General features: G+C 36.6%; 1 protein-coding gene across 6 annotated transcripts in view; it reads left to right on the forward strand.

Annotated features, from left to right (window-relative positions):
• The first annotated feature begins 203 nt into the window (after positions 1-203).
• The window catches only part of LOC133799875 (protein TRANSPARENT TESTA 9), a 58,703-nt gene continuing 32,525 nt past the window's right edge, over positions 204-26,381 (forward strand). For 3 of the 6 annotated variants that reach the window (XM_062237864.1, XM_062237872.1, XM_062237878.1), the window contains exons 1-12: positions 205-423; positions 1,972-2,035; positions 2,134-2,213; positions 2,299-2,432; positions 2,546-2,642; positions 2,750-2,807; positions 5,814-5,922; positions 6,052-6,175; positions 6,267-6,453; positions 6,561-6,856; positions 22,540-22,628; positions 22,845-22,915. In XM_062237864.1, coding sequence (XP_062093848.1) covers positions 371-423; positions 1,972-2,035; positions 2,134-2,213; positions 2,299-2,432; positions 2,546-2,642; positions 2,750-2,807; positions 5,814-5,922; positions 6,052-6,175; positions 6,267-6,453; positions 6,561-6,856; positions 22,540-22,628; positions 22,845-22,915 — 1,362 coding nt within the window. In that variant the 5' untranslated portion in view covers positions 205-370. Of the gene's footprint in view, positions 424-1,971; positions 2,036-2,133; positions 2,214-2,298; positions 2,433-2,545; positions 2,643-2,749; positions 2,808-5,813; positions 5,923-6,051; positions 6,176-6,266; positions 6,454-6,560; positions 6,857-22,539; positions 22,629-22,844; positions 22,916-26,381 lie in introns of all 6 variants that reach the window. The other 3 variants (XR_009876433.1, XM_062237884.1, XM_062237868.1) reach the window with 2 other exon arrangements.

Consider the following 26,381-nt stretch of genomic DNA (forward strand, 5'->3'; position numbering starts at 1 on the left):
TTGTTCTAAAATGTTAGTTTAGTAAATTATTTATGATTTTAATTGAGAAATCATTAACTAAAATCAGATTTATGGTACTATTTTAAACATTTTACAAAACATAAAGTCTAAAAATTAATTTGTAAGCCTACTTACAAACAAATAATGGGAAAAAAGAGAGGGCAAAAAGTTATTAACCCTCTAAATAATTATAAATAAAAAAAAAAGAAAACTAAAACAGTTTCCCGATCAAAACACAAGCTTCGGTCTCTCAAACACAAAGCCCCAAGCGCCAATTCGTGCGATTGAAAGATTGCCCACGGAACTCTTACTCCTGAAATCTGAATCGGAATGAATTAGCAGTGAGTTTTGAGTGATTCTCGAAGAAGCCATGTGGTTTTTTTCTGGGAGATCCAGGAATCGTTTCTCCTTAGACAACTTAAGGTGAATATGTTAATATTTTGCACATTTCAAATTCGATTTTTTTTTTCGTGACACTTTACGAAGCCAATTTCATTACTCAGTTCTATTAATGTCTTTGAATTTGATCTTCAAATATTTGTTGGAGTTAAGAGAAAAAGAATTTTCAATTATTCTATTTATTTTTGGATTAAGGGTATACTTCTAATTAGCTTGATTCTGACTTAGTTGATATACATTTGGATTTTAAGTAAAGGGTGTGAGATTCTGTTTAGTTGGTGGAAGAAAAGTAGTTAGAAATGTCAGTTTGAATTTGGTTACATATCACATAAAATTGGTAAGAACTTCACTTGTGATCTATACATCAATATGTTTGGAAAATTCTCTGTACGACCGTTCAAAATAGTTCTTTTTTATAATTTCAGCAAGCTCTAATGCTCTTAGGATACTGCACTGAAGTTATTACTGTTCCATAGGATTGGAGAATTCTGGTTTGAAGCGTGTGGTAGCTTGCAATTTGCCCTAGACTAAACTAGTTGAGACTTACAAGTTGTGGGCGAGTTCTTTAAATGGTTTAACTTTTCGGCTAACTTTTCAATTATATTGAGGGTGAACCTAAAGGGGAAGCTGAGGTTAAAAAAAATGCATCTGCGGATTTATTAATTCCTAGGCTTAGTAAAATAGAGAAAGGGGTTGTGAAACAAGTGGAGAGGTGGTTGGAAGTTTAGAGCATGCTTTTCCTAAATTCTTTGGCGAGATACATTTATAGGGAAAAATATAAAAGCAATGAACTGTAATCTTATTGAGGAGGACAAGCTGTTTTCTGAAATAACAAAAACAACAAGAAATTAGACAGGGGAAGCTGTCAATTTGTTTATTTTGTATTCTTTCCAAGCGAGGCTGCCCACACAATAACCATGTTACACAATTCCCTAACATCGTTGCCTTATCATTGTGGCCATTTAGGGACCTGAATGCAACCTAGTCTGACTGTTGTATTACAAAACTTTGTTTAGTTTTGAATTAGACTTCGCCAGAATTTAAAGATACAGTGCATGAGAAACAAATGATGAATGATCTAGGACACATTTCTTTTGAATTAGAGGATCAATAACAGGGAGATAAAGACATAAATGGTTTCCATCTTTTAAACTTGTCTTAGAGTAGGACTTGTCATCAATGTGGACTTTTTGTTTTTCACATGTGCAAGGTATGCGAACTAGTTAACTTTATTTTCAGAATGATAGCATTTCTGAAATATATCTGGTTTTTGTAAATAGACTTATTTTATTTGAAAGGTTTTATAATGCCATCCTTGGAGATGTGCAATATTAAGCATTTAAACAAAAAAGAAAAAATTCCTCGTGAAGTTTATGCCGGTGCCCCCTTCTTTTTTGTTTTTGTTTTTGTTTTGTTAGGTTTCTAACGTAGTTTTGGAAGTTCAATTCCCTTCATGGTCATTTGCTCTTGTGGTGCTTTGAAATGGACAGATTTTTGTGGATGTGTATAGTGTGTAATATTGATAATTATATATACATATATTTTATATTTAAGTTGTAGTTCTAATGGCAGTTCCGGATATAGGTCTTTAACTGATCAGCTGGTGAAGGTTCAAATTGTTAACGAGGTTAACAAGGTAAAAGAACAAAATATACTTTCCCTCTATCTAATGTGCTTGTTCTCTTTGTTTCTCTTAATGCATCAATTGTTCTTGTATTGTGTGTTTTTGTGAAGGATTTTGTCATTGAAGCAATTAGATCAATTGCCGAGTTGATAACATATGGTGACCAGCATGATGATGGCACCTTTTTCGAGTGAGATAATGAGACTTTGAATTGCTTGTTTCTTGTTGAACATGCTTCACTATGAGCATTTTCATGTAGTCCTTGATGTTTCCAGGCTTTTCATGGAGAAACAAGTTATGGGGGAATTTGTACGTATATTGAAGATTAGTAGGACAATGGCTGTTTCACTCCAGTTGTTGCAGACTGTGAGCATTTTGATTCAGAACCTAGAAAATGAACATGCTCTATGTAAGTTGGTTTTTGAATAAAGATCCTAAAGCTGTAATGTATTTGATTTATATATTTATTTAGCATAATGCGAACTTGATCTTGATGGTCTCCTCCATCTTAATACTTTGCAGATTATTTGTTCAGCAATGAATATATGAACTACTTAATAACATATTCATTCGACTTTCGAAACCATGACCTATTATCTTACTACATATCATTCCTAAGGTTTGTTGCTAGCTACTTTAGTTGGTTCTGTTGTTACCTTCTACAAATATACTTCTGAATGTATTTTATTAACCATGGTGTAAATTTCATTTCTGTGGTCTGTGAAGAGCAATAAGTCGAAAGCTAGACAAGAATACAATTTCGCTGCTTGTAAAGACTGAAAATGTAAGTTTTCTGAGATCTCGGCTTCTTTTCTTCCTACATAATTACAAATATAAGAATTCTTATATGGAGTTGCTTTGAAAGGATTTGCTTGCATCTGAAAAAGTTGTTTTCAATTAAGGAGGATGTAAATTGGAACTGTCGCAGGTGCAAGGTTGTAGGGTGAATGGTTACCCAAATGTTTTATTTTTTTTGAAAAAGAGACAAAAGTCACAGACTCACATGTCCATGAGTAACCTCCTCCAGTAATAATACAAGTTGTGGTGCTTTGTTTCAAAAAATAAAATAAAAAGAGTAACCTCCTCCAATGTTTTTGAGTGGCAGTCTGGCAGATTACTCCAATTTTTTTTTTCTTGACATTTAAATTTCCGACCTTATTAAAATGGTGCAGCCGTACCCTCAGACTTCCTCACTGCCTGTGTCAATGGAACTTGTAGGACACATAACTGATGGTCAACATGTTTACCATTGTAGCAACCTCCATAGGAAAAACTTTCTTTCTCATTGATGCATGCTTCTTCTCCACACCTTGGTAGGTTTGGGTCAGAGGCATTCTAGCAACAAAGGGTCATTGGGTTTTTTGAATTTTTAATGTTAAGAAATGTAAGTTGGGACATTGAGAAGAAGCAGCGGGTGTTTCTCAAGTGCATTATAGTTTTTCCAGAAAGTCAGGAGGCAAATTATGGCCTACTTCTTGTGTTAGTCTCTCTACAAAGAGACTCATAATGTTATGATAAGGTTGTGCAAAGAACAGTAGCCAAACATAGAGAAAAAATGGAAGAAATAGAGAGTTGTATTGATAATCCAAGAATTTGAGAGCCTGTCTCCTACACAAAGCAATACAAATAATTGCGGCCAAAACTTCCCGGCTATATACTACTTTCCCTACCCTCTTAACAGAAAACGTCCATAATCTCATGCTGGAAGATTACCAGAATATTCTTTAAGTGAGCCAATCATTGTTCCCACCTTAGCCACATATTGTGGTGATTCATACTGTGTTGACGTGACAGTTAGCTCCTTTTTATACTTCCTCCTAGCATAAGTAAAGAGTATCTGTGGCCTATCAGGTTTCTAGAGTCGATTGTTACCTTTGAGTGCTAGTCCATTCAATTGTTTGAAACTATTGAGTTTTGTTCCATGTTATGGAGGGCGATTCTCTAGGTGCCTGCCTTTTGTTCTTTGATGACAGGGTGACATTCTTTGCCTTTATTGTTGGTTATCATTCAAAGTGAACCTTACTTAGATAGTGTATTGTAGTAGCGCTATTTAGGTTCTTGAAATGAGTTTGATAACCCTTTTCATTTTTTATTAATATAATATGAATACCAAATAGGTACTTAGGCCTTGAATAACCGGTGGAAATTATACTATATTAGAATAAGAACAGGAAAGTACAAATTTAAGAAGCAAATTGTTGTGTAAAATCGATACGCAAGTGCACGTAATCGTAACAAGTAATAATGAGTAAGTAAGATCGTTCCCACGAGGACTGTATACTAAGTACCAAAACTTAGTTCCTATTTCTATTTGGCTTACGATAAATAAGTCTCAAGAATTAACTAAAATTGTAAAACAAAATTCTAAAATTAACTTCAATAACTGAAAATAAATAACGTTAAGGAAATTCAATAGATTAAAAACTAGGGCAATTAATTTCATCAACCATCCTCTTTAATTCTCCTTAACACAAATCGTACTATTCAATTTCTCTCTTGTGATAGTAGGTCAACAATAATAACTTATATTCATACTAGGATATATAAGTCTCAATCTTATGCAAATTTTCTACATTTCTGTGATAAATAAACATAAGATAGGCATTAAGATTAACAACCCTAAAATTACACAGATCACACAGGTACTCTCGTCCTAATATGAAATCTATGTTTATTCAATTACAGCATATTCAATTCTCACTTCTCAGATTTCGAATCACAATCATATATTTCATGTTAATGGTGATCAATCATTCACAAGCATTAGGTTCGAATTGAATAAATCCCAAGATAAAATTGAAATCATAAAACTTGCATTAATTTAAAATAAAGGTTCAGGAGAATCCATTAACACCCTAGAAAACTAGTTTAGTTCATGATCAAATTTATAATAACCATAGAAGAAATAAAAAGCATCCAAAATACAGAAATTCAAAGTAGAAAAGAAGAAAACTGTAATGAATTCTTCTTAATCCACTTGCAATCCTCCACAATGTGCCTTCAGCCGTCTCCTAGGGTTAATCTCCTCTTAAAAACGTCCTTAAGAAAGCTTTTATAATCCCTAATTAATTATGTGCGAAAGGACAAAATTGCCCTTGAAAAATGCCCTAACTTCGGCTTCCGTACGGACTGGCGCCGCGGCTCCATGTGATAGAGCCGCAGCTCTAGTGCATTTCGCGATCCGGAATTCCTCTCTGACTTCTTGTAGCGCCGCAGCTCTACTTGATAGAGCCGCAACTCTAATTCAGATTTTAATAGAGCCTCAGCTCTATCTGATAGAGCTGCAGCTCTAATGCTGACAGAATTTTTTTCTCTTCTCTGTAACTCTTAGGGCTGCGGCTCTACACCATAGAGCTGCGGCTCTAATTCCAACTTTTCACCAAATCATCAATTTGACCCCCGGTTTCGCCTAGTTTCCATTCCTTAGACCGTTTAACACCGTTTCTTCAAGAATTAAGCGCTTTTCCTCCAATTTCAAACTATTTCCTTCATAACCACACTTAATCCTGAAAACACAAAACCAAATTAAAGATTAAAATTGCATCTTAAAACACGCCATAAAAACATACCAAAACTAGTCCTAACACAAATTAAACAAGAAACAATTAATTTTTGAGTACTTGGACAATATGAGGCCAACAACATATTCATTTGTCAACTTTGGGAGTATCATGTTAGGGCTTGGGCCAGCTGGTGGGCTGTCCTACAATAATGTTTTCCTAGTGTGGGTGCGCTTTTTACGGGAGGTTCTTTGTATATTTTTGATCTCTTTGTTCCTTTATGTATATAGGATGAAGTTGTTTCTTTTCCTTTATATGTTGAGGCAATACGATTTGCCTTCCATGAGGAGAGCATGATCCGGACGGCAGTACGTAATTTGACACTTAATATATATATTGGTGAGTTTCAATTGTTCCCTCTTTTGTTATCTTCTCTCTCTCTCTATTATCTTTTTCTTTTTCCTCTCAAAGTGAAACTATCTTTGGTCGAATGTATTTTGATTTGTGATATGATTTTGACATTTTCAGTTGGAGATGATTGTGTAAATAGATACGTCACAAGTGCTCCGCATAAGGATTATTTTTTAAATCTGGTTACATTTTTACAGAAGCAGTGCATTGATTTGAACCAATTGGTCTCTGATGCTCTGAAGTAAGATTTGGAGTTTCTGATTTTGAATGGGGGAGTAATATTTTATATTTACTCTAAAATGTTTATTTATATATTTTTTCTTTCGAGACAGAAGTCCTGCTCAAGAGATAAACTCATCAATTTTTGCCGCTGTAGATGAAATTGAAGATTCTCTCTACTATTTTAGTGATGTTATGTCTGCTGGAATTCCTGATGTTGGGAGGTTAATGACAGACAATCTTTTGCAGCTTTTGATTTTTCCAATTCTAGTTCCTTCACTAACGATAAAAGCTGTGAATGTATGAATTCCAAGTTCTCTTTTCTTTTTATTTTTTCCTAAGGATGTTTATTTAATTATTCATAGGCAACGTAATATTATTTAACCTTTGCAAGTTTGTCAAACCAGGATATGAAAAGTGGTATAGTCACTTCTCTGTATTTACTATGTTGCATCTTGCGCATTGTCAAAACCAAAGATTTGGCAAATGTTATTGCTGCCGCTCTCCTCTGTCCTTTAGAAGCTTTCATATCACAATCTCTAGCTAAACCGAATGGATATATGTCTGCTCATGAGTTTTCACATGAAATCAAGGTGGATGCCGGTAGCCCAAAATTTGATGATACACACTCATCTGGGACTTCCCAAACTCACCCAGTAGATTTTGTGGAAAATGGTTGTGATTATTCACGTTTGGCATTGAGGTAACATATATTACAGCTAACTTCAGTTTCCTTACTTTTGTCACGTTGTATGATCTGCTAAATTGGATTGTTTCCACACACACACATATGTTCTGGCAAGAAGGATGTTACAAAAGGGTTAGATCGAGTTAGGCAGAATTAAAAGGAAATGCAGGGAAACCTCCCGGACTGATACCAACCCAAACCCCAACTCAATTACAGCAAAGCAGGAATCTCATAAAAAATCAAAGCAAGAACTTAACATTTCCACATTGTTAATTCCAGAAAACAAAGTAGAGTCTGGAATTTTCTGTTGGACGGTTTTGCCTTCTCTCAATGTAGAGTCTGGCTGTTTCTTTTCTGTTTGCTAACAGTTAACAAAATTGTTTTACTTTTTTCCTGTTGTTGTTTTAATTTTTTGGGTTGCACGTTCCTGCACCCTACTCCACTCTTTGTATTATTCCTCTTATATTAAATAATACAAGTAGTGCTGTTTTGTTTTAAAAAAAAACATTTCCACATTGTCAGTTTCTACTATTATGCCATATTTTTCTTATACTCTCTCTCTCTCTCTGTGAAGAAATTTAAAATCTTTTTGAATATTTTTATTTTTCACCATCACTAGGCTGAAGAAAACGGACAGGTTATATGGAGTTCACAGAGATGTGAAAACTCTATAAATTAGTACAAACAATCCCTAAAATCAGGGAATATATACAAAAATTACAGCTAATGAGGTATTGGATACAACTAAACCAAATCTCTTATCTAAATAAGGTGATACCTAAAATATAATATCACGTAATCAGAAAAATAAATTCCTAAAAATTAGGTACAAATTTGAATTCCACGTCTCTCTCTCTCCTCTACAATCTTACTGGAAAGGCTTGGTACTTTCACCGCAACCCCACTGGTTACGGCCAGAAAAAAACACCATAACCCCACTGGTTATAAGCAGAAAATACACCATAATCCCACTGGTTATGGGGATAAATGTTTTTCTTTTAGAATAGAGCATAAAGTTTTTTTTCTGTCCTTAGTAGAGAATGGGGAAGAAATCAGGATTTCTGAAAGAACAAGACTTTCAGCCTCAGGAAACGAACTGGTGGTCTTTTTACAGGCAGCGCATTGGCTGATAGAGTCTTAGGATCTTGGATTGTTCTTCAGACTTCAAAGTTTAAAAGTGGTTCAGGAACAATGCCTATGCTCAGATATTATAGGTTTTCGAAAATAGAAGGTGAGTTTTCCTGAGTCTCAAAGATATTAGATGGAGGTACGAGGTACTTGATTGTACCTCCTAAAGCGAATGTGTATCTTTGTCAGGTTTTGTGGAAAGGGGTGAAGTTTACAATGTGATGCTGAGAAGAAGACCGTATATATCTGTATCCCGGGGATGGTGTGTCCTTTGTGAAAGAGATAATGAGTTGGTGGATCATCTCTTCTGCAGTGCTCAGTTTCATGGCAGATTTGGTATAGAATCCTTAAGGAGCTCAGGTTATTTTTGTGTATTAGAGCTCAGTGCTCGGAGTGTGGTTATTTCATATCAATGGCAGCCAAATTAAATAGAAGCTATGGAAAAGTTTCATGGCAGATTTGGTATAGAATCCTTATGTAGCTCAGGTTATTTCATATCAATGGAAGCAAAGTTAAATAGAAGCTATGGAAAATGGTAGTAGCTGCTGTTTTTTGGGTATTAGAGCTGGAACAGAATAGAACGATTTTTGATAATGAGGAAACTTAAAATAGAGAGGCTGTGGGATTATGTCAAGCAAAAATTTGCATTATGAGATTGGAATTTTGTAAACATTCCTTTCTCGGCATGATTGTGAGATTAGAATTTTGTATTGTAATGTTATTCTAATTTTTTGTTTTCTGGTCTGTTCAGATGGGTTTTCCCATCTTCCCTTGTATTTTTGTATTTCACAGCAATAATACAAGAAGTTTTGTTTAAAAAAAAAGAACAAAAAGCAAGCAGAATTCTTAAACTCTTTGATTTTCAGCCAAATTAACACCCAAAATTGACTTTTTTTCCAGATTTTATTGTTTTGAAGATTTTAAATTTTTAAAAAATTATTGGATTTCTTCTACTGAAACAGCCTGATAGATAGCTAGCAAAGAAGAATTTCTCAACAACTGCCTTTTTCATTATCAATCAGCCCCCACCATATTCTGAACAATACTGCAGTGATTAAAAAAAGATGGGTCAATATGGTCCTTAGAATTCTTTTACATGTAACACCATCCTAGAGAAATAACTTGATCAAGTCTTATCCTTTATAGCATTTTGGGAGCAATTAATTTTGACAATGCTGCCAAAAAACTACCCAAATACTTTGTTTGACTATAATTGAACAGAAGACTTCAACACTGTTCTCCATATCTTTAAATATTCTTTTGTTTCTTTCAAGCCATAAAGCCTGGCAACAAGCCATTACAGCTACCTTCCAAAAAATTTGCTTTGGCCACCTATTTCCATTGTCAATAAATCTGTTAAGTGATGGGTTGGTATACAGCACTGTAAACTGAATTCTCTTAGCAGCTAGAAGCAAAAAGCCATCGAGAACCTTCAATGAAATAGATAGTCATTTTTTTCTTTTCAAACAAAACATTTAACTTGTATTGATGTTGATTAAAAGCACGAGAAAAGTGGATGAAGACAGCCACAAACACACAGACTCAAGATGGTCATTTGTTTCTTCACATTGCTTGCACAACATACACCAACCTGGTGCTGTGGATCAATAGGGTCTTGTCCTCTGTAATACTTCATGAACTATAAGATGCCTCAAGGATAGAAGCCATACAAAAACTGACTTTTGTTGGGACTGGACTTTTTTCACAAAGTTTTGGCCAACAAAGAACTCTGAATATTCTCATCTAAAATCAGCTTCTGAAAGGCTGGTTTACAAGAGAATATTTCTGTGAAGTCTTCCAATCTGTCCAGTAGCTTTATTATTTCTGGACATCTCTGTCATTTAAAATTTGAGTAAATTAAAAGTCCCACTTCAAGCTGTTGCCCTGATTTGCAAGGAAAATCTGTGATATTACCATTTTTAGAGGATGTTCTTGCTAGTCCCCAAACTTTGTTCTCATTGCAGTAATCTTTCATTTCTGTTTCTTTGGAAGGCCTAACTAGCCCCTCTGCCATAACACAAGGATACTGTAGATTTGTGTGAATAATACTTCTAATCTTATTTTATTGATGAATAGTATGGCCTATATATATAGGCTGAATACAAAGAGCTAGACAAAAAAATACAACCTAAACATAGCTGTCAATTACAACCTAACTTGGCTGTAAATTACAACCAAAAAATAGCTGTACAAAATGTATTTACAAAGATATTTCTACACTCCCCCTCAAGCTGAGTTGTATATGTTATACAAACCCAGCTTGGAATTAAATTCTTCAAAACTTGTTCTTGGTAGTGCTTTTGTTAGAATGTCGGCAATTTGTTTCTTTGTAGGAATGTAGTTGAGCTCAATGATCTTTGAATTCACCTTCTCAGAAATGAAGTGTCTGTCTATTTCAACATGTTTAGTTCTATTGTGGTGAACTGAATTTTTAGCAATACTAATTTCTGCTTGACTATCACTGTACATTTTAAAAGACTTAGGAGAGTCGAACCTCAATTCATTCATGAGTCTTTTGATCCACATCCCTTCACAAATATCCAAGGCTAAAGCACGATATTCTGACTCTGCACTACTCTTTGAGACCACAAACTGCTTTTTACTACGCCAAGTAACTAAATTACCCCATACATAGGTGCAATAACCACTAGTTGATCGTCTGTCAGTCAGCTCTCCAGCCCAACTAGAGTCTGTGTAAACTTCCAAGTCTCGGTTGTTGTGTTTTTTGAAGTGCAAACCAAGACCTGGTGTCATTTTCAAATATCTTAGAATACGATACACTGCTTCCAAGTGCTCCTCACAAGGACTGTGCATATGTTGACTAACAACGCTGGCAGGGAAGGCGATATCAGGTCTGGTATGAGAGAGATAGATTAGCTTTCCTACTAATCTTTGATAGCTCCCCCTCTCTACTGGAGTTGAATCCTCTCTTCGATTAACTTTCAAGTTTGGATCCATGGGAATGTCAATCGGCTTGCTCCCAATCATTCCAGTTTCCTTTAGAAGATCTAGGATATACTTTCGCTGAGATATAACAATTCCTTCTTTCGATCGAGCTACTTCCATACCAAGAAAGTATTTGAGGGTTCCTAGATCTTTGATTTCAAATTTAGAGGCAAGCAGTCTTTTGAGATCTGAAATTTCTCCTAAGTCATCTCCAGTTAAGATTATGTCATCCACATAGACAATGAGAATTGCTAGCTTCCTAGTTGAAGAGAACTTGAAAAATAGAGTATGATCAGCCTGACTTTGAGTATATCCATGTTTGACAACTAACTTTGCAAATTTGTCAAACCATGCTCGAGGTGACTGTTTCAAGCCATAAAGAGATTTGAGAAGTTTGCACACTACTTGACCACTGGAGTGTTTCTTCATATCTAGTGGAATTTCCATATAGAATTCTTCTTCGAGATCCCCATTCAAAAAAGCATTCTTCACATCCAACTGATATAAAGGCTACTCACAATTTACAGCAAGTGATGATAAAACTCTTATTGTATTAAGTTTGGCGACAGGGGCAAAGGTCTCCTGATAGTCAACACCATATGATTGAGTGAATCCCTTGGCAACTAATCGAGCCTTGAATCTGTTGATACTCCCATCTGAATTATATTTGACGGTGAAAATCCACTTGCAACCAACTGTCTGTTTTCCTTGAGGTAACTCAGTGAGAACCCAAGTACCATTTTTCTCAAGAGCATTCATTTCTTCATCGACTGCAGTCTTCCATTTTGGATCTTTCAAGGCTTCATAAATGTCTGTGGGAATCTGAATAAGATCAAGAGAAGAGACAAAAGCTCGGTACATAGGTGTTAGTTTCCCATAAGCAACATACTTTTCAATGGGGTGATTGGTACAAGTTCTAACACCCTTTCGATGAGCAATAGGTAGGTCGAGATCATCAATAGTAGGAGAAACTAACTCATGAACCACATAATCCTTACCTTCATGATTTTCGAGGTTGAGAGGGCTTTGATGAGTGTTTGAGCAGTTCTTGTCTTGCATGTTGACCTCTATATTTCCAACTTTTCTCCTACTATAAACACGAAGTTCTTTGTTACCTATATCAAATTGTGCTTGAGTTTGAGGTGGTGGTAAAGTTGAAGGAGTGTTTGGGTTTTCTGAGGAGAAAGGTGAGAGCGGATTGACTATAGAGAAGGACGGGTTGGGTGTGTTTTCTAGACTGATATCTGGTTGGATAGGAAAAGTGGGTAAGGAAGGACCAGTTGATTGATCTGGTTGGATAGGCAAAGAGGGCAAAGACTGAGCACTTTGATGTTTGTGTGTCACAACATTGGGTTGAGGAAATGCAGCTTGATGATCCTGAAGAGTTTCCCGAAGCTGATATTCCCGAGAATGCTCCCCTGAATACCAGATTTGGGAAAGAAAGATTGATGTTCAAAAAAGGTGACATCCATAGTGTTATAGATCCTTTTTGTAATTGGGGAGTAACCCTTTTTGAGTGTTGGAGTACCCGATGAAGAGACACTTGTGAGACTTTGGATCAAGTTTGGTTCGTTTGTGATCATAAATATGGACAAAAGCCGTACATCCGAAGACTTTAAATGGAAGATCGGAGGAGAAAGCTGAGATATGAGGGAATGTGGCAAGTAACAGATTTCTGGGTGCTTTGAATTGTAGTACACGGCTAGGCATACGATTGATGAGATAGGTGGCTGTAAGTAAGGTTTCCCCCCAAAACTGTTTAGGAACATGATTTGAAAACATGATGGATCTAGAAACTTCAAGAAGATGTCTGTTTTTTCGCTCAGCCACTCCATTTTGTTGCGGAGTATCAACACATGAACTAATGTGAACAATACTTTGATCTAACAAGTATGGACCAAGAATGGAGTTAAAATATTCCTTTCCATTATCAGTTTTCAGGATTTGGATTTTTCGGCGAAATTGATTTTTAATCATGGAATGAAATTTTTTAAAAATAGAAGCAGTATCAGATTTTTCTTTCATAAGGAATGTCCATGTTGTCCTAGTATGATCATCAATAAAGGATACAAACCATCTAGATCCATTAATATTAGTTACTCGTGAGGGTCCCCAAATATCACTATGTATCATTGAAAATGGTTGTGAAGGTTTGTAAGGAAGACTGGGATAAGAGTTTCGAGTATGCTTAGCAAGTTGGCATACTTCACAATGAAAGAATTTTGGTCTTTTGTGGACAAATAATTGAGGAAATAGTTTTTCAAGATAACCAAAATTTGGATGTCCTAGTCGAAAATGCCACAACATAACACGATTTTCATTCGAAACAGACACAGAATTGGAAATAGAATCTAAATTGGAATGATTACCACAACTGGATTTGTGAACTTGTTTACTTTTAGGAGAATCCTTGAGAATATAGAGCCCATCATGCATTTCAGCATTGCCAATCACCTTCTCCGGGCCCTCAATTTGAAATTCACAAAGATTTGGATAGAATTTAGTTACACAATTCAGATCTCGAGTAAGTTTGCTTATTGAAAGAAGATTGCAATTTAGTTTAGGGACAAATAGAACAGATGAAAGGCGAAGCTCATCTGATAAAGTTACTGAGCCGGTCCCTATCACTTTTGAGAGAGAACCATCGGCAATTCTGACGGTGTGGGATTCAGCACATGATTTGAAGGTGCTAAAGACTTGTAAATCACCCGTCATGTGGACGGAAGCCCCTGAATCAACAATCCAAGTACCTTTGTTGGAGGTTGCAGTAAATGTGTGAGACGTAGAACCTTGATGACACATTATGCTGACATTTGCCTCGGTTGAAGATGGATTTGGCTGCTGCATACACTGCCCAAGAGGTGTTGGAGTTGTATTGATATTGTCCTTTGAGAAGTGGCTAACATCCAAGTCTTGAAAATAGAGGACTTTATGAGAAGAATTGGTGACAAGAGCAGCTGATTGAGGAGTGGGTTTGGCTGATTGGAGAAGTTGAGGAGAAGCCATTGATTTGAGAAGGTGATATGTTTGAGATTGGCTGTAACAGCCATTGATAAGAACAGGGAAATGCAGCAAGGAGTGCTGAGGAAGACGTTGTTGGAAAAAGCTCGCCGTCGGGGTGCTGCACGCGCCTACACGCGCCACGCGTGTGGGAGATGGGGCCGGAGATGGAGGCGGCGTGTGAGGCTCACGCGCGGCTCTGCTGGGTGCCGAACTTCAGGGTTTGGTCGACCGGAGGTGCAGGAAGCTTCCTGTGAAGGAGGTGAGAGTAGAAGATTGCCCTAAAATAATTTTCTAAGGTTGAGCTAAAAAGTGCAAAACCCTAATTTTTTTACTGAAAAGGGCAGAAAAGATTGGAAAAAGTTTTCAATTTTTAGACTACTAATGACTCTGATACTATGTAGATTTGTGTGAATGATACTTCTAATCTTATTTTATTGATGAATAGTATGGCCTATATATAGGCTGAATACAAAGAGTTAGACAAAAAAATACAACCTAAACATAGCTGTCAATTACAACCTAACTTAGCTGTAAATTACAACCTAAAAATAGCTGTACAAAATGTATTTACAAAGATATTTCTACAGATACATTTCCAGTCGAGCCTTTCTACTCTCTAACTGTGGTGTGTGAAAAGTACAAATTATTGAAAAAGTTCACCTCCTCTGTTATTATAGCGTCATATATCGTTTAGGCTTTTGATTCACATATAGTCAATATCTTTTTTTGATTTTTCGAGTGAGTAGGAGGTTGGAAAGGAAGAAGCTCATATGTCACTGCTGCCTTCATGTTGCACTTTGCGCCAGAAAAATGCAGAAACAATGGACTAATTCTTGGTTAGGGTTTATTATCTTGGCTTCTCATTGATGTATATTGCAATGGGTTATAGCAGGAAGGGTAGTGGGTTGGGTTGTTGTTTCTGTAATTATATAGGTACTTCAATTAAGGTTTTGGGTAGGTGTACTGTAGTGGTAATTCTATAGTTTTAGAGAATAATTGTGATATATTATTCCTTGAATAGCCGACTGACATTATTTATATGTACAAAGAGGTAACAACTCAGAAATATGCAAGCCATAAAAATAGGACCTAACTAACAACTTATCCTAGAATTTAGATAACAAACTATGACTGGTTATGACTCTATTTTACACATTAATTTACACTCCCCCTCAAGTTGGCGTATGTATATCAAACATACGCAACTTGCGTACAAGAAATTCAAAATGTTGGTTTAAATAAACCTTACGTCAAGATATCTGCAGTCTGATCTTCGAACTTCACAAATGGGATACAAATTACTCCTATTTCCAAGCTTTCTTTTATGAAGTGTCGGTCAACCTCTAAATGCTTGGTTCTGTTGTATAGGATTATGTGCAATACTTATAGCAGCCTTGTTGTCACAATACAACTTCATAGGTAGACTAACTTGTAGTTTCAGCTCCTTAAGAACTCTTTTTATCCACAGAATCTCACACTTTTTGGCCATAGCCTTGTATTCGGCCTTAGCACTACTCTTTTCAACTACACTTTGTTTTTTGCTTCTCCAAGTCACCAAATTACCCCCATACATATGTGCCATATCCTGAAGTAGATTTTATGTCAGTGATAGAGCCTACCCAATTTGCATCAGTAAATGCTTCAACACTTGTGCTTTCCCCCTTTTTGAACAGGAGACCTTTACTCGGATTACTCTTTAGATATCTCAGAATACGATAAGCAACTTCAAGATGTTCTTTACAAGGACGATGCATAAATTGACTCACCATACTTACTGCAAATGCAATATCAGGACGAGTGTGAGATAGATAAATAAGCCTTCCAACTAAACGTTGGTACTGTTGCGCATCTACTAATTTGCCTTGTTGAACATCACCAAGCTTCTTGTTTGGATCGATAGGAGTATCTATAAGACAACCTTCACTCATTCCCGTGTCTTCCAAAAGATTAAGAATATATTTCCGTTGAGAAATAACAATTCCTTGTTTAGATTGTGCAACTTCCATACCTAAGAAAGGGATAATTGCGGCATAAGTACCCAATGTTTGGGTTTTGTACACGGCATAGACCCAATGTTTATTTTTAGTGGCAAAAGTACCCAAAGTCAGTAAAAATGTAATTCCGTCAGCCTCCTCCGTTAGGTTCCGTTTCGTGATGACTGGACCAACATGTGTCACTTCGTGATTGGTCCAACTCAATAATATATTAGAGATATTTGCGGCATAAGTACCCAATGTTTGGGTTTTGTACGCGGCATAAGTACCAAATGTTTTAAAAATAATTATGATTTGGACCAATAAAAACATGATATGTGTCTGCCTAACGGAGGAGACTGACGGAATTACAGTTTTATTAACTTTGGGTACTTTTGCCACTAAAAATAAACATTGGGTCTATGCCGCGTACAAAACCCAAACATTGGGTACTTATGCCACAATTATCCCATGTTTTAAATAATGAAAATTTGCATGTCCAAGTCTAAAATGCAATAAATAAATCTAATCATCTGTAAAATCAGATGTAACTTGCAGACAATAACTTTGTCGAGACTCTTTATTCGTGAATGTTCCCTCATCTAGAATGTAAAGACTACCACTCTCCCTAGCACTGCCAATCATCGTCCCTAAGGCTTGATTATGAAATAGACAATAAGAGGAAAATATTGTGCAGTACAATTTAGAGTAGAGGTTAGTTTACTAATGGAGATAAGATTGCAAGACAATTTAGGAACATGAAGCACATTAGACAAGGTTAGAGTATTGGACAGTTCTACGTCTCCTATACCAGCAATAGCAGAAAAAGATCCGTCTGCTGTACAAATTTTTTTATTCATTGCACAAGGCTTATATGAAAAGAAAAAACTAGAGCAGTTAGTCATATGATCGGATGCTTCTAAATCTATAATCCAGGTAGTCTTAGGCTGAATAGAAACAAAAGAGGACAGAGAATTAGAATTACCATATTACATGAGAGAGCATGATGGCTTATCAGAATGTAATAATTTCAACAGTTGCTCTACTTGTTCCTTTGTGAATGGAGACTGCCCAGAATTGATGTTCGGCTCTGAAGAAGAATCAGCCACATATTGTAAAGCTCTTTCTGGTCGGGTTGGCTTTCCACTCGGCAACTTTCCATGTATTTTTCAGCATGTCTCTTGTGTGTGCCAATGTCTTTTGCAGAAATCACACCATGGTTTCTTTTTCTTGTCACTGTTAGAATCGTTTCTTGTGACAAACTAAGCCGAGGTGTCATTACTTGAAACAGAGGCTGGGTCATGGCTGGTCATTACCTTTCTGCGACTTTCGTCTACCTGGATCTCAGAGAACACTTCATGAATTGAAGGTAAGGGTTGGCGGCTAAGAGTTCTGCTTTTAACATCATCCATGTTCTGATTAATCCTAGCAAGAAGTGTGGATTTATTTCAGTAATTAGGAAGTTGACCACAGCTGTATATAGGAATCAATTTGGTATTAATACCAAATATTTTGTATATTTATTCTTTCTAAAATTAGGGGATTTTAATGGTGTACTTTCTAGAATTAGCTATTTATATTTATTAAGTCAGATTCTAGGTTGTATATATGTTCCCTCTCTTTGAGATAATAAGACACAGAAAAATATTCAAATTTTCACATGGTATCAGAGCAAGGTTCCGCTGCCTAGCTCTCCAAATTTTTTTTTTTCCTCTTCTCTGTGTGTCCATCTCTGTCCTTTTCTGACTACCATGGCTGCCGAAAAAGACAGCTCCTTCTTAGAGGTAACCTCCAAGACCTCACCAGATCAGCCCCTCTCTACTCCAACTCCCTCGCACAGCAATGAAGCTATCTCACAGCAATCCTCCACTCCGTTGACTGCCACTCATGGTACTGAAATGTTGGCAGAACGAGGTAATAAATCAGTAGCTTATTTTGTCAATAAAAGAACTACTAAATCTTGGATTCTTGATTCCGGGGCTTCAGATCACATGACAGGAGATGCATCAAATTTTTCTGAGTTTCACATGAGTACAGGAAATCATACTGTCAAAATTGCTGATGGTACACTCTCTAAAGTTGAGGGTTTGGGTTCAGTCATCATTAATAAGGACCTAACCCTCACTTCTGTACTCTATGTACCGAAATTGGATTGTAATTTACTTTCTATTAGTAAATTTACTCGTGACCACCATTGTGTGACTAAATTTTTCTCAAATCTTTGTGTGTTTCAGGACTTGGATTTGGGGAAGAGGATTGGCAGTGCTGAGATGTGTTCTGGTCTTTATGTTCTAAGGAATGAAACTCAATCTACTAGCACAGCCCAAAAGTTTAGTTTGCTTTCTTTGAATAATCAATCCATTTCTTGTTCTAATAACGATAGTGATATTATGCTATGGCACTATCGTCTTGGTCATCCAAATTTTTTGTATTTGTCAAAAATGTTTCCCTCTTTATTTATTAATAAAAATCCAAACTCTTTTTGCTGTGAAATTTGTCAGTTTGCAAAACACACTCGCAATAGTTATTCTAGATCAACATATAAACCATCCAAACCTTTTTCATTAATTCATAGTGATGTTTGAGGGCCTTCGCGGGTCAACACTATATTGGGAAAAAGATGGTTTGTATCTTTTATAGATGATCACACGAGATTAACTTGGGTGTTTCTCATGAAAAATAAAACAGAAGTGAGTGAAATATTTCAGCGCTTTCATTCTATGATTCAAACACAATTTCACACAAAGATTCAAATTCTCAAAACTGACAATGCCAAAGACTTCTTTAATTCTGTTCTTGGTCCTTATTTGATACAACAAGACATCATTCACCTAAGTTCTTGTGTTGATACTCCTCAGCAAAATGGAATTGCTGAACGCAAAAATCGACATCTCCTTGAAGTTGCTCGGTCTCTCATGTTTGGGACTCATGTTCCCAAATTCTTTTGGGGTGATGCCATTCTTATTGCTGCATACCTCATCAATCGGATGCCATCCAAGGTGCTAAAATTTCAAACTCCTTGTCAAACTCTTTTGCAACTATTCCCTCATACTCGGTTCATTGGCTTTGTTGACCCTAAAATCTTTGGATGCACTGTTTTTGTCCATCTCTATTCACAACATCGTAGTAAGTTAGATCCTAAGTCTATCAAATGTATCTTTATTGGTTATTCCTCCCATCAAAAGGGTTATAAGTGTTATTCTCCTACTACTCGAAAAACTTATAACTCTATGGATGTAACCTTTTTTGAAAAACATGCTTACTACAAATCTGAGATTCAGGGAGAGAATGTAAATGAATCTCATCTTTGGGAGAGTATTCCAGGTACCCATACTGACATTATTCTGGGTACTCATACTCATACTCCGCCTCTCGATCAATTTTCCAATCTAGTCAAGGACACTTCTTCGACTTCTTCAGTCATGGAAAATCAAGGTCCATCTAGTTCTTCCCAAGTCATAGAAAATCAAGATCCACCTATGACTATTGAGCCTCAACAACAAGAACCTAAAGAGATCCGTGTCTACCAAAGAAGGAAAAATTCTGACAAAGAATTAAAAGATCGAACACATCTTGAGTGCCACCATGAATCAGAACTGGATCCACATCCTCCAGAAATACATTCAGGTTTGAGTAATCCTAGTCATGATAATGTTATTCATATAAATGATGATCTGCCTATTGCTTTAAGAAAAGGTGTTCGAGCTTGTACTCAACATCCTATTGGCAACTTTGTGTCCTACAAAATCTTATCTCCATCCTATCAGACATTTGTTTCTACTCTTGACAGTGTACAGATTCCCCATACAATTCAAGAGGCGCTGATTGATCCTAGTTGGAAAAAGGCTGTACAAGATGAGATCAACGCCCTGGTGAAGAATGGTACTTGGGAAATCACAAAATTGCCAATTGGGAAGAGACCCGTGGGATGCAAGTGGGTATTCACTATTAAGCATAAAGCAGATGGTAGCATTGAGAGGTTTAAAGCTCGCTTGGTTGCCAAGGGTTTCACTCAGTCTTATGGGATAGATTATCAAGAGACCTTTGCACCCGTTGCTAAACTCAACACCATTCGTGTTCTTCTCTCTCTTGCTGCAAACCAGGACTGGCCATTGCACCAACTAGATGTTAAGAATGCTTTCTTGAATGGAGATCTTGAAGAAGAAGTCTATATGGATATTCCACCTGGTTTTGAGAATTCATCCAACCAGGATAAAGTATGTAGACTCAAAAAATCTGTATATGGCCTTAAGCAATCTCCACGAGCATGGTTTGGAAAATTCACTAAGTCAATCATTCAGAATGGCTATACTCAATGTCAGACAGATCACACATTGTTTGTCAAAATCAACTCAGATGAAAGGATAGCTATCCTAATTGTTTATGTTGATGATATAATATTAACAGGCGATTACAAGGAGGAACTAGTAAGGTTGAAAAGTTTCTTATCAAAGGAGTTTGAGATTAAAGATCTAGGGTATCTCAGATATTTTCTTGGCATGGAAATTGCACGATCAAGACATGGCATTTTTGTTTCTCAACGTAAGTATGTTCTAGACTTACTCAAAGAAACAAGAATGCTTGGGTGTAAACCAGCCTCAACTCCAATGGAGTCGAACAAGAAAATTGGCTCGGGGACAAATCAGACCCCTGTGGACAGGGGGAGATATCAAAGGCTAGTTGGACGCCTTATTTATTTATCTCACACTAGACCTGACATTGGTTTTCCTGTTAGTGTGGTGAGTCAATACATGAATAATCCAACAGAGGAACACATGGAAGCGGTTACAAGAATCCTAAGATACCTCAAGATGACTCCAGGAAAAGGTCTGCTATTCAAGAAGAATGAAAATAGGGAAATCAGAGTGTACACTGATGCAGACTGGGCAGGAGATATAACAGACAGAAGGAGTACTTCAGGTTACTGTTCTTATGTTTGGGGTAATCTAGTAACATGGAGAAGTAAGAAACAGACAGTTGTTTCCAGAAGCTCAGCTGAAGTTGAGTTTAGAGCTCTAGCTCTCGGTATTTGTGAGGGAATTTGGCTGAAAAAGTTACTTGGTGAACTGGGAGCATTTACAGAAGAGTCTATCCAAATGCTTTGTGATAATCAAGCTGCCATCAGTATAGCAAAAAATCCTGTTCATCATGACAGGACTAAACATATTGAGATAGATAGACACTTCATCACTGAGAAGATTGAGAATGCTATTGTTCAAGCTATTTATACTCCATCAAGATTTCAAACAGCCGACATCCTCACTAAAGCTCTCCCAAGAACCAGTTTTGAAGATTTAATTTGCAAGCTTGGGATGTTTGATATACACAACCCAGCTTGAGGGGGAGTGTGGATTTATTTCAGTAATTAGGAAGTTGATCACAACTGTATATAGGAATCAATTTGGTATTAATACCAAATATTTTGTATATTTATTCTTTCTAAAATTAGGGGATTTTAATGGTGTACTTTCTAGAATTAGCTATTTATATTTATTAGGTCAGATTCTAGATTGTATATATATTCCCTCTCTTTGAGATAATAAGACACAGAAAAATATTCAAATTTTCACTAGAAGCATGAAAACCCTAACATTTTCCTCTCATTTCTTGTGCTGGCGCAGATCTGCTTGACTTTCCCAACATTATCATTGTACTGATCCAGCTCTTGCCACCGTGCCACCATCTCATTATAGTAGCTTGTGACATCACGCTGTCCTTATTTGGATTGGCATAGTCGAGTCTTTATCTCAAAAATCTGAGAAAAATTCTTTAGGTTAGAATAAGTATCACGAATAGAATCCCATACCTCCTTAGCTGTCTTCATAAACATGAGGTTTTGCAATGGAGGCTTCCATGGAGTTTAGCAGCCATGCCATGACAAGGGAGTTCTTTGACCGCCACTTTCCATATCCTTCATCTTCTGCTTTTGGCTGCTCCTTTTTGCCAGTTAGAACACCCAATTTTCCACAACCATCAATCGCAAGCTTCACGGACTGAGACCATTCGAAGTAGTTCTGTCCATTTAATCTATGCACTGTGATTTGCATAGATGGATGTACAATATCAATGGTAGAGGTCTGTGAACTAGGTGCGGCAGTGGTATTTTTTTGGATTATGATTGGGCCGGAGTTGTCGGCCATTGGGAAAAAAGAAGAGGAAGTTGAAAAAGAAAAAATTAAGGAAAGAAAGGGTGTCTAGGCTATCTCTGATAACATGCAGTTTTAGAGAATAATCGAGATATATTATTCCTTGAATAACCGACTGGCATTTATAAATACAAAGAGGTAACAACTCAGAAATATACAAGCCATACAAAATAGGACCTAACTAACAACTTATCCTAGAATTTAGATAACAAACTGACTGATTATAACTCTATTTTACACTTTAATTTACAAATTCTTTAGGACATCTGGTCGGAAAAATTCTCAATTTCAAATATTTTCAGGTGTTTGTATCATATTGTAATCTTGTTTTATGTTTTTTGATGTATTTGGAGTACATGTATCACAAGGATACAATAACTGTTCGTTTTTTCTCTTCCCTTTCCCCCTTGTCATTTTTCTTTATGGGGGTCTTGTTCTCACTATAATGAGGTAATAATTTTTTTTATATTTATTCTATTAATGGAATTTGTGATACATGTAGGGAGACTTTGCTTTACTATGTAACTTGTGGGGATGATGTACAAGTTTTGGGTTCTTTGTGTGTGCTGGCTACGTTGTTGCAGACAAAAGGTATAATTGTAGTATGGGACATCTTATAATTATGGTAATTAGGGGTTTTTGATAATCAAGTTATTTCAAATCTTAGCTTTCATGATTATTGTAATTATTACATATCCTATACAATTAGTTGTCCACTAATGCTACATTCAACTTTCTTTGCCACTGTTTGTTTTTATAAACATTGCTGTATGTAATTATTTTCTCATTTAACTTTGATTAATGCAGAGTTAGATGAATCAATGCTAGATGCTCTTGGAATTCTTCCACAACGCAAACAACATAAACGACTCTTGTTGGTATGTCATGACTCATGAAACATCCTCCACTATGTTTTAATGATTAGCAAACAAAAGGTTGGTTGGGAATTATATGATATGCTTTAGATCTGTATCGCAATCTATGGCATGACATTTATTTTACGGTAGAAGATAGAAATAAGGTATAGGGAACAAAGATGAGATAGGGGCATTGGGGTTGGGGTTGGGGTTGGGGTGGGTAAGTGGGGGAATCTGCTATTGAATTTCCTTCTTAGGAAAATCCTGAACAAAGTGTTTTGAGTGACAACCATGGCCTCACTGATTATGGTGGTGAAAAACTCCATGACCCCACTAGTTATGGACAAAGTAGGAATTGATATTGGAGCTTTAGAACCAGACATAAGTTTTTTATGTTAACTTTTTCCAAGGATGGTGGTTTCAGTTAGAATTGCTGATAGGATAAGGTTGGTGGGATTCAAAGTTTTAGTCACAGTGAATGTTGCTTTTTTTTTTTTACTTTGAGTCCTTTGGGACTTTGTGCAAAACTGGTAAGAGTTTGAATTTCAAGAAATAGGGAGATGGGTATGTCGATTGAAGGCTTCCTAAATAACAAGGGTAAGTTCTTGATGACTTCTATATTAAGGAATAACATGGTTAGGAATGTCATTGTTCCTTGTGAGGATAACTTCATGGGGTGGAGAAAATTGGAAAACTGTCTAGAGGGAAGAAGAGGATGCAGGTAAGGGTGTTGTATAGTCGAAACTTTGTTCTAGAGTGTGGAAAGAGGTCTTGGGCTAGCATGGTTAAAATGGAAGGTCAAGATAACCAGACTAGTATCAAGGGACAAAGAATGGGATTTCCTACTTGCTGAAAATAAGGGTTTTAAATGAAGGAATGAATTCCATGATCGGTGTAACAAGGAATGAGGCTTCTTAGATTTCAGGAATGGGTGTAACAAGGAATGATTCTAGCTGTATTGTTGTTCAAGGAGAATAGTGATATTTCTTGGAATGCCATTTATTATGGTCTGAAGAATATGTTGAAAAGGAAGTTTGAAGTTGGCCCTCTGTATGATGATCGAGCTTTGATATGGTCTGTTGGTGAAGAAGAAAGATTTAGGTTGGTTTACACAAGCCATTTGAAGAAGAAAGATTTAGGTTGGTTTACACAAGCCATTTGAAGCTCCAAACTGTTACAACAATTTCTTTTTCTCCTAGTTGGAAGAACCAGGTTGAAAGCGAAAGGATTGAGTGTAGGAAAAGTTGGATTGGGGTAGAAGGATTACCTCTAAATGTATGGAACAACCACAAAGAGAAATTATGTAACTCATGCTAGATTGAGGTTGAAACGAGACGAGCAAGGTTTCATAGCGGAGATAATTTCTATGCTGTATGAAGGAGCTTTTATCGAGTTCAGATTCTTTAAATTAAATGATAGAAGTAATAGACTCCATGGAGTTTGTGGGAACCTTATGGTATAGAGGTAGCATTTTGGAGAAAGAGCTTCAAGGGACTCATGACTCTTTAGTCAAAATATAGGAAGACGATGAAGAGGCACATGCTGGCAAGTAGAAGCTGACATGGCAGAGGGCTCGTTCTTACTGGTATAGTTGATATGGTCATAGTGGAGGGAGTGAGAACAAACCTTCCAATAATGAAGATGAGTGGATCATTGAATGGAGTAGGGAGCATTTTCCAAAGAGGGTGATTCCTTTGATACACGAGGAGAATACGACTAGTCTTCAGAGAATTTTTAGGTGACTTTACGGGAGTAAGGTTTTTAAACAACTACTATAGGGTTATTACGTGCATACTATAGGTGTCAAGAAATATAAGAAAGTAGCAGAGTTGGAGGTTTCTTTTTACTTGGGCTGCTTGGAGTGGGCCTTGAAGAAAGTGGGAGTTAGGTTCTTGGCCTGTTTATGATATGGGTTGTGGTGTTTTCAAAATTGGCTTTCAGACAATGAAAATGTTTCTGATCATGGACCACAGGGTGTAGATTTTAAATAGAATTACAAGTCCCAAAATACTTCAACAATTTTCAAAGGTGGAGTGTAGTCCAGTGGGGTTTGCATGCATGTTTTCAAAAGGAATTATTAAGAAAAATCTTAGCCAAGGAGAGAGTATATTAATCAGGTGGTCAAGTTTTGGGTGGATTACACCGTCCAAAACATAACGAATAATTCTTTGATATTGATTTAAGAAATTGAGGATGAAGATTTGGAGTATGGTATATTGGAGATACATGTTCTTAAAGTCTACACAAGAAAGAAGAATACGAAGAGTTATGTCATCACTGCCATGGCAGATGTGGCAATGGAGAAAAACTTGGAGGACCTAGATCGTTGTGAGGAACCTCAAGAATTTCCCTCATTGGATGTAAGTTTTGAAAGTTGTACCTGTGAAGAAGATTATGATGATTCTATAGTTTCAGATGGTGAGACTAAAGAAGACATTTTGGTCAATATCAGAGATTTAGGGCAGACAAGGGTAGGCATAAAACACTTTGGTGGAAGAAACAAAGCTCCTTGATGGAGAAAGCGGTCTTGACTTCATTTCCATTTTTGAGGAAGAAGCGGATTTAAATAAGATAGATAACATATCGAAAAGTGTGGTGCGAATTGGCTTAATCTATTTAAGTCAATGAGTGACCTGGGTATTAAGGTGATTTTGAATAGGGATGGTGTTATTAATTTGTCTACTAGGTCATGGAAGAAGAATAGGGAGTTAAAATTTTTGACCTTCAGCGTAAATTATGATAAAGATTTGAGTAAGAAAGGGGAGTTGAAGACAATAATGAAGATATTGACGTGGAATGTGTGGGGCAGTGGGTTCGTGGAAAAAAGGAGGGCCATTAAAGCAACAATATGCAAGATTAATCCAGATTTGATTGTTCTTCAAGAAGTGAAAAAGGAGTGTAGATAAGAGATTTGTAGGTAGTATTTGGAGGTCTTGTTTTAAAGCATGAACTTTGCTTCCAGCTGTTGGGAGATCAGGAGGATGTCTTGTGGTTTGGGATTCTAGAAGAATTACAATTCTTGATTCTCTAATCAGGGAATTTACTGTGTTAGTACTCATCCAGGTGGAAGGCTAGGATCCATGGTGGTTTTCAAGAAGGGTGTATGGCCTGAGTAAAAACAGTGGAAGGTCAGATTTTTGGAATGAGTTGTCTAGTAGGAAAGGATCCATGGTGGTTTTCAAGAAGGGTGTATGGCCTAATATGATCAGTGGAAGGTCAGATTTTCGGAATGAGCTGTCTAGTCTAAGTTAATGTGGTTAGAAGGGTGCAAGAGAAAATTAATAGGAGCTCCAATACTATGAACTCCAATAAAATATTCTGCTGTTTCTTTCCAGCCTCGTAGCCCCAAAAATGGCCAATATTGCTGCTGTACTCAAGGTTGAAGCATGTATATCTCTTCTCAGCTTACAAGTCAACAACTGGGGTACAGAATTGTGGCATTCGCTAGAATATACTAAGTTCCTAAAAATAGTTTAGCTCACAACTT

The sequence above is a fragment of the Humulus lupulus genome, chromosome 1, assembly GCF_963169125.1.
Source record: "Humulus lupulus chromosome 1, drHumLupu1.1, whole genome shotgun sequence".
NCBI classification, from domain to species: Eukaryota; Viridiplantae; Streptophyta; class Magnoliopsida; order Rosales; family Cannabaceae; genus Humulus; species Humulus lupulus.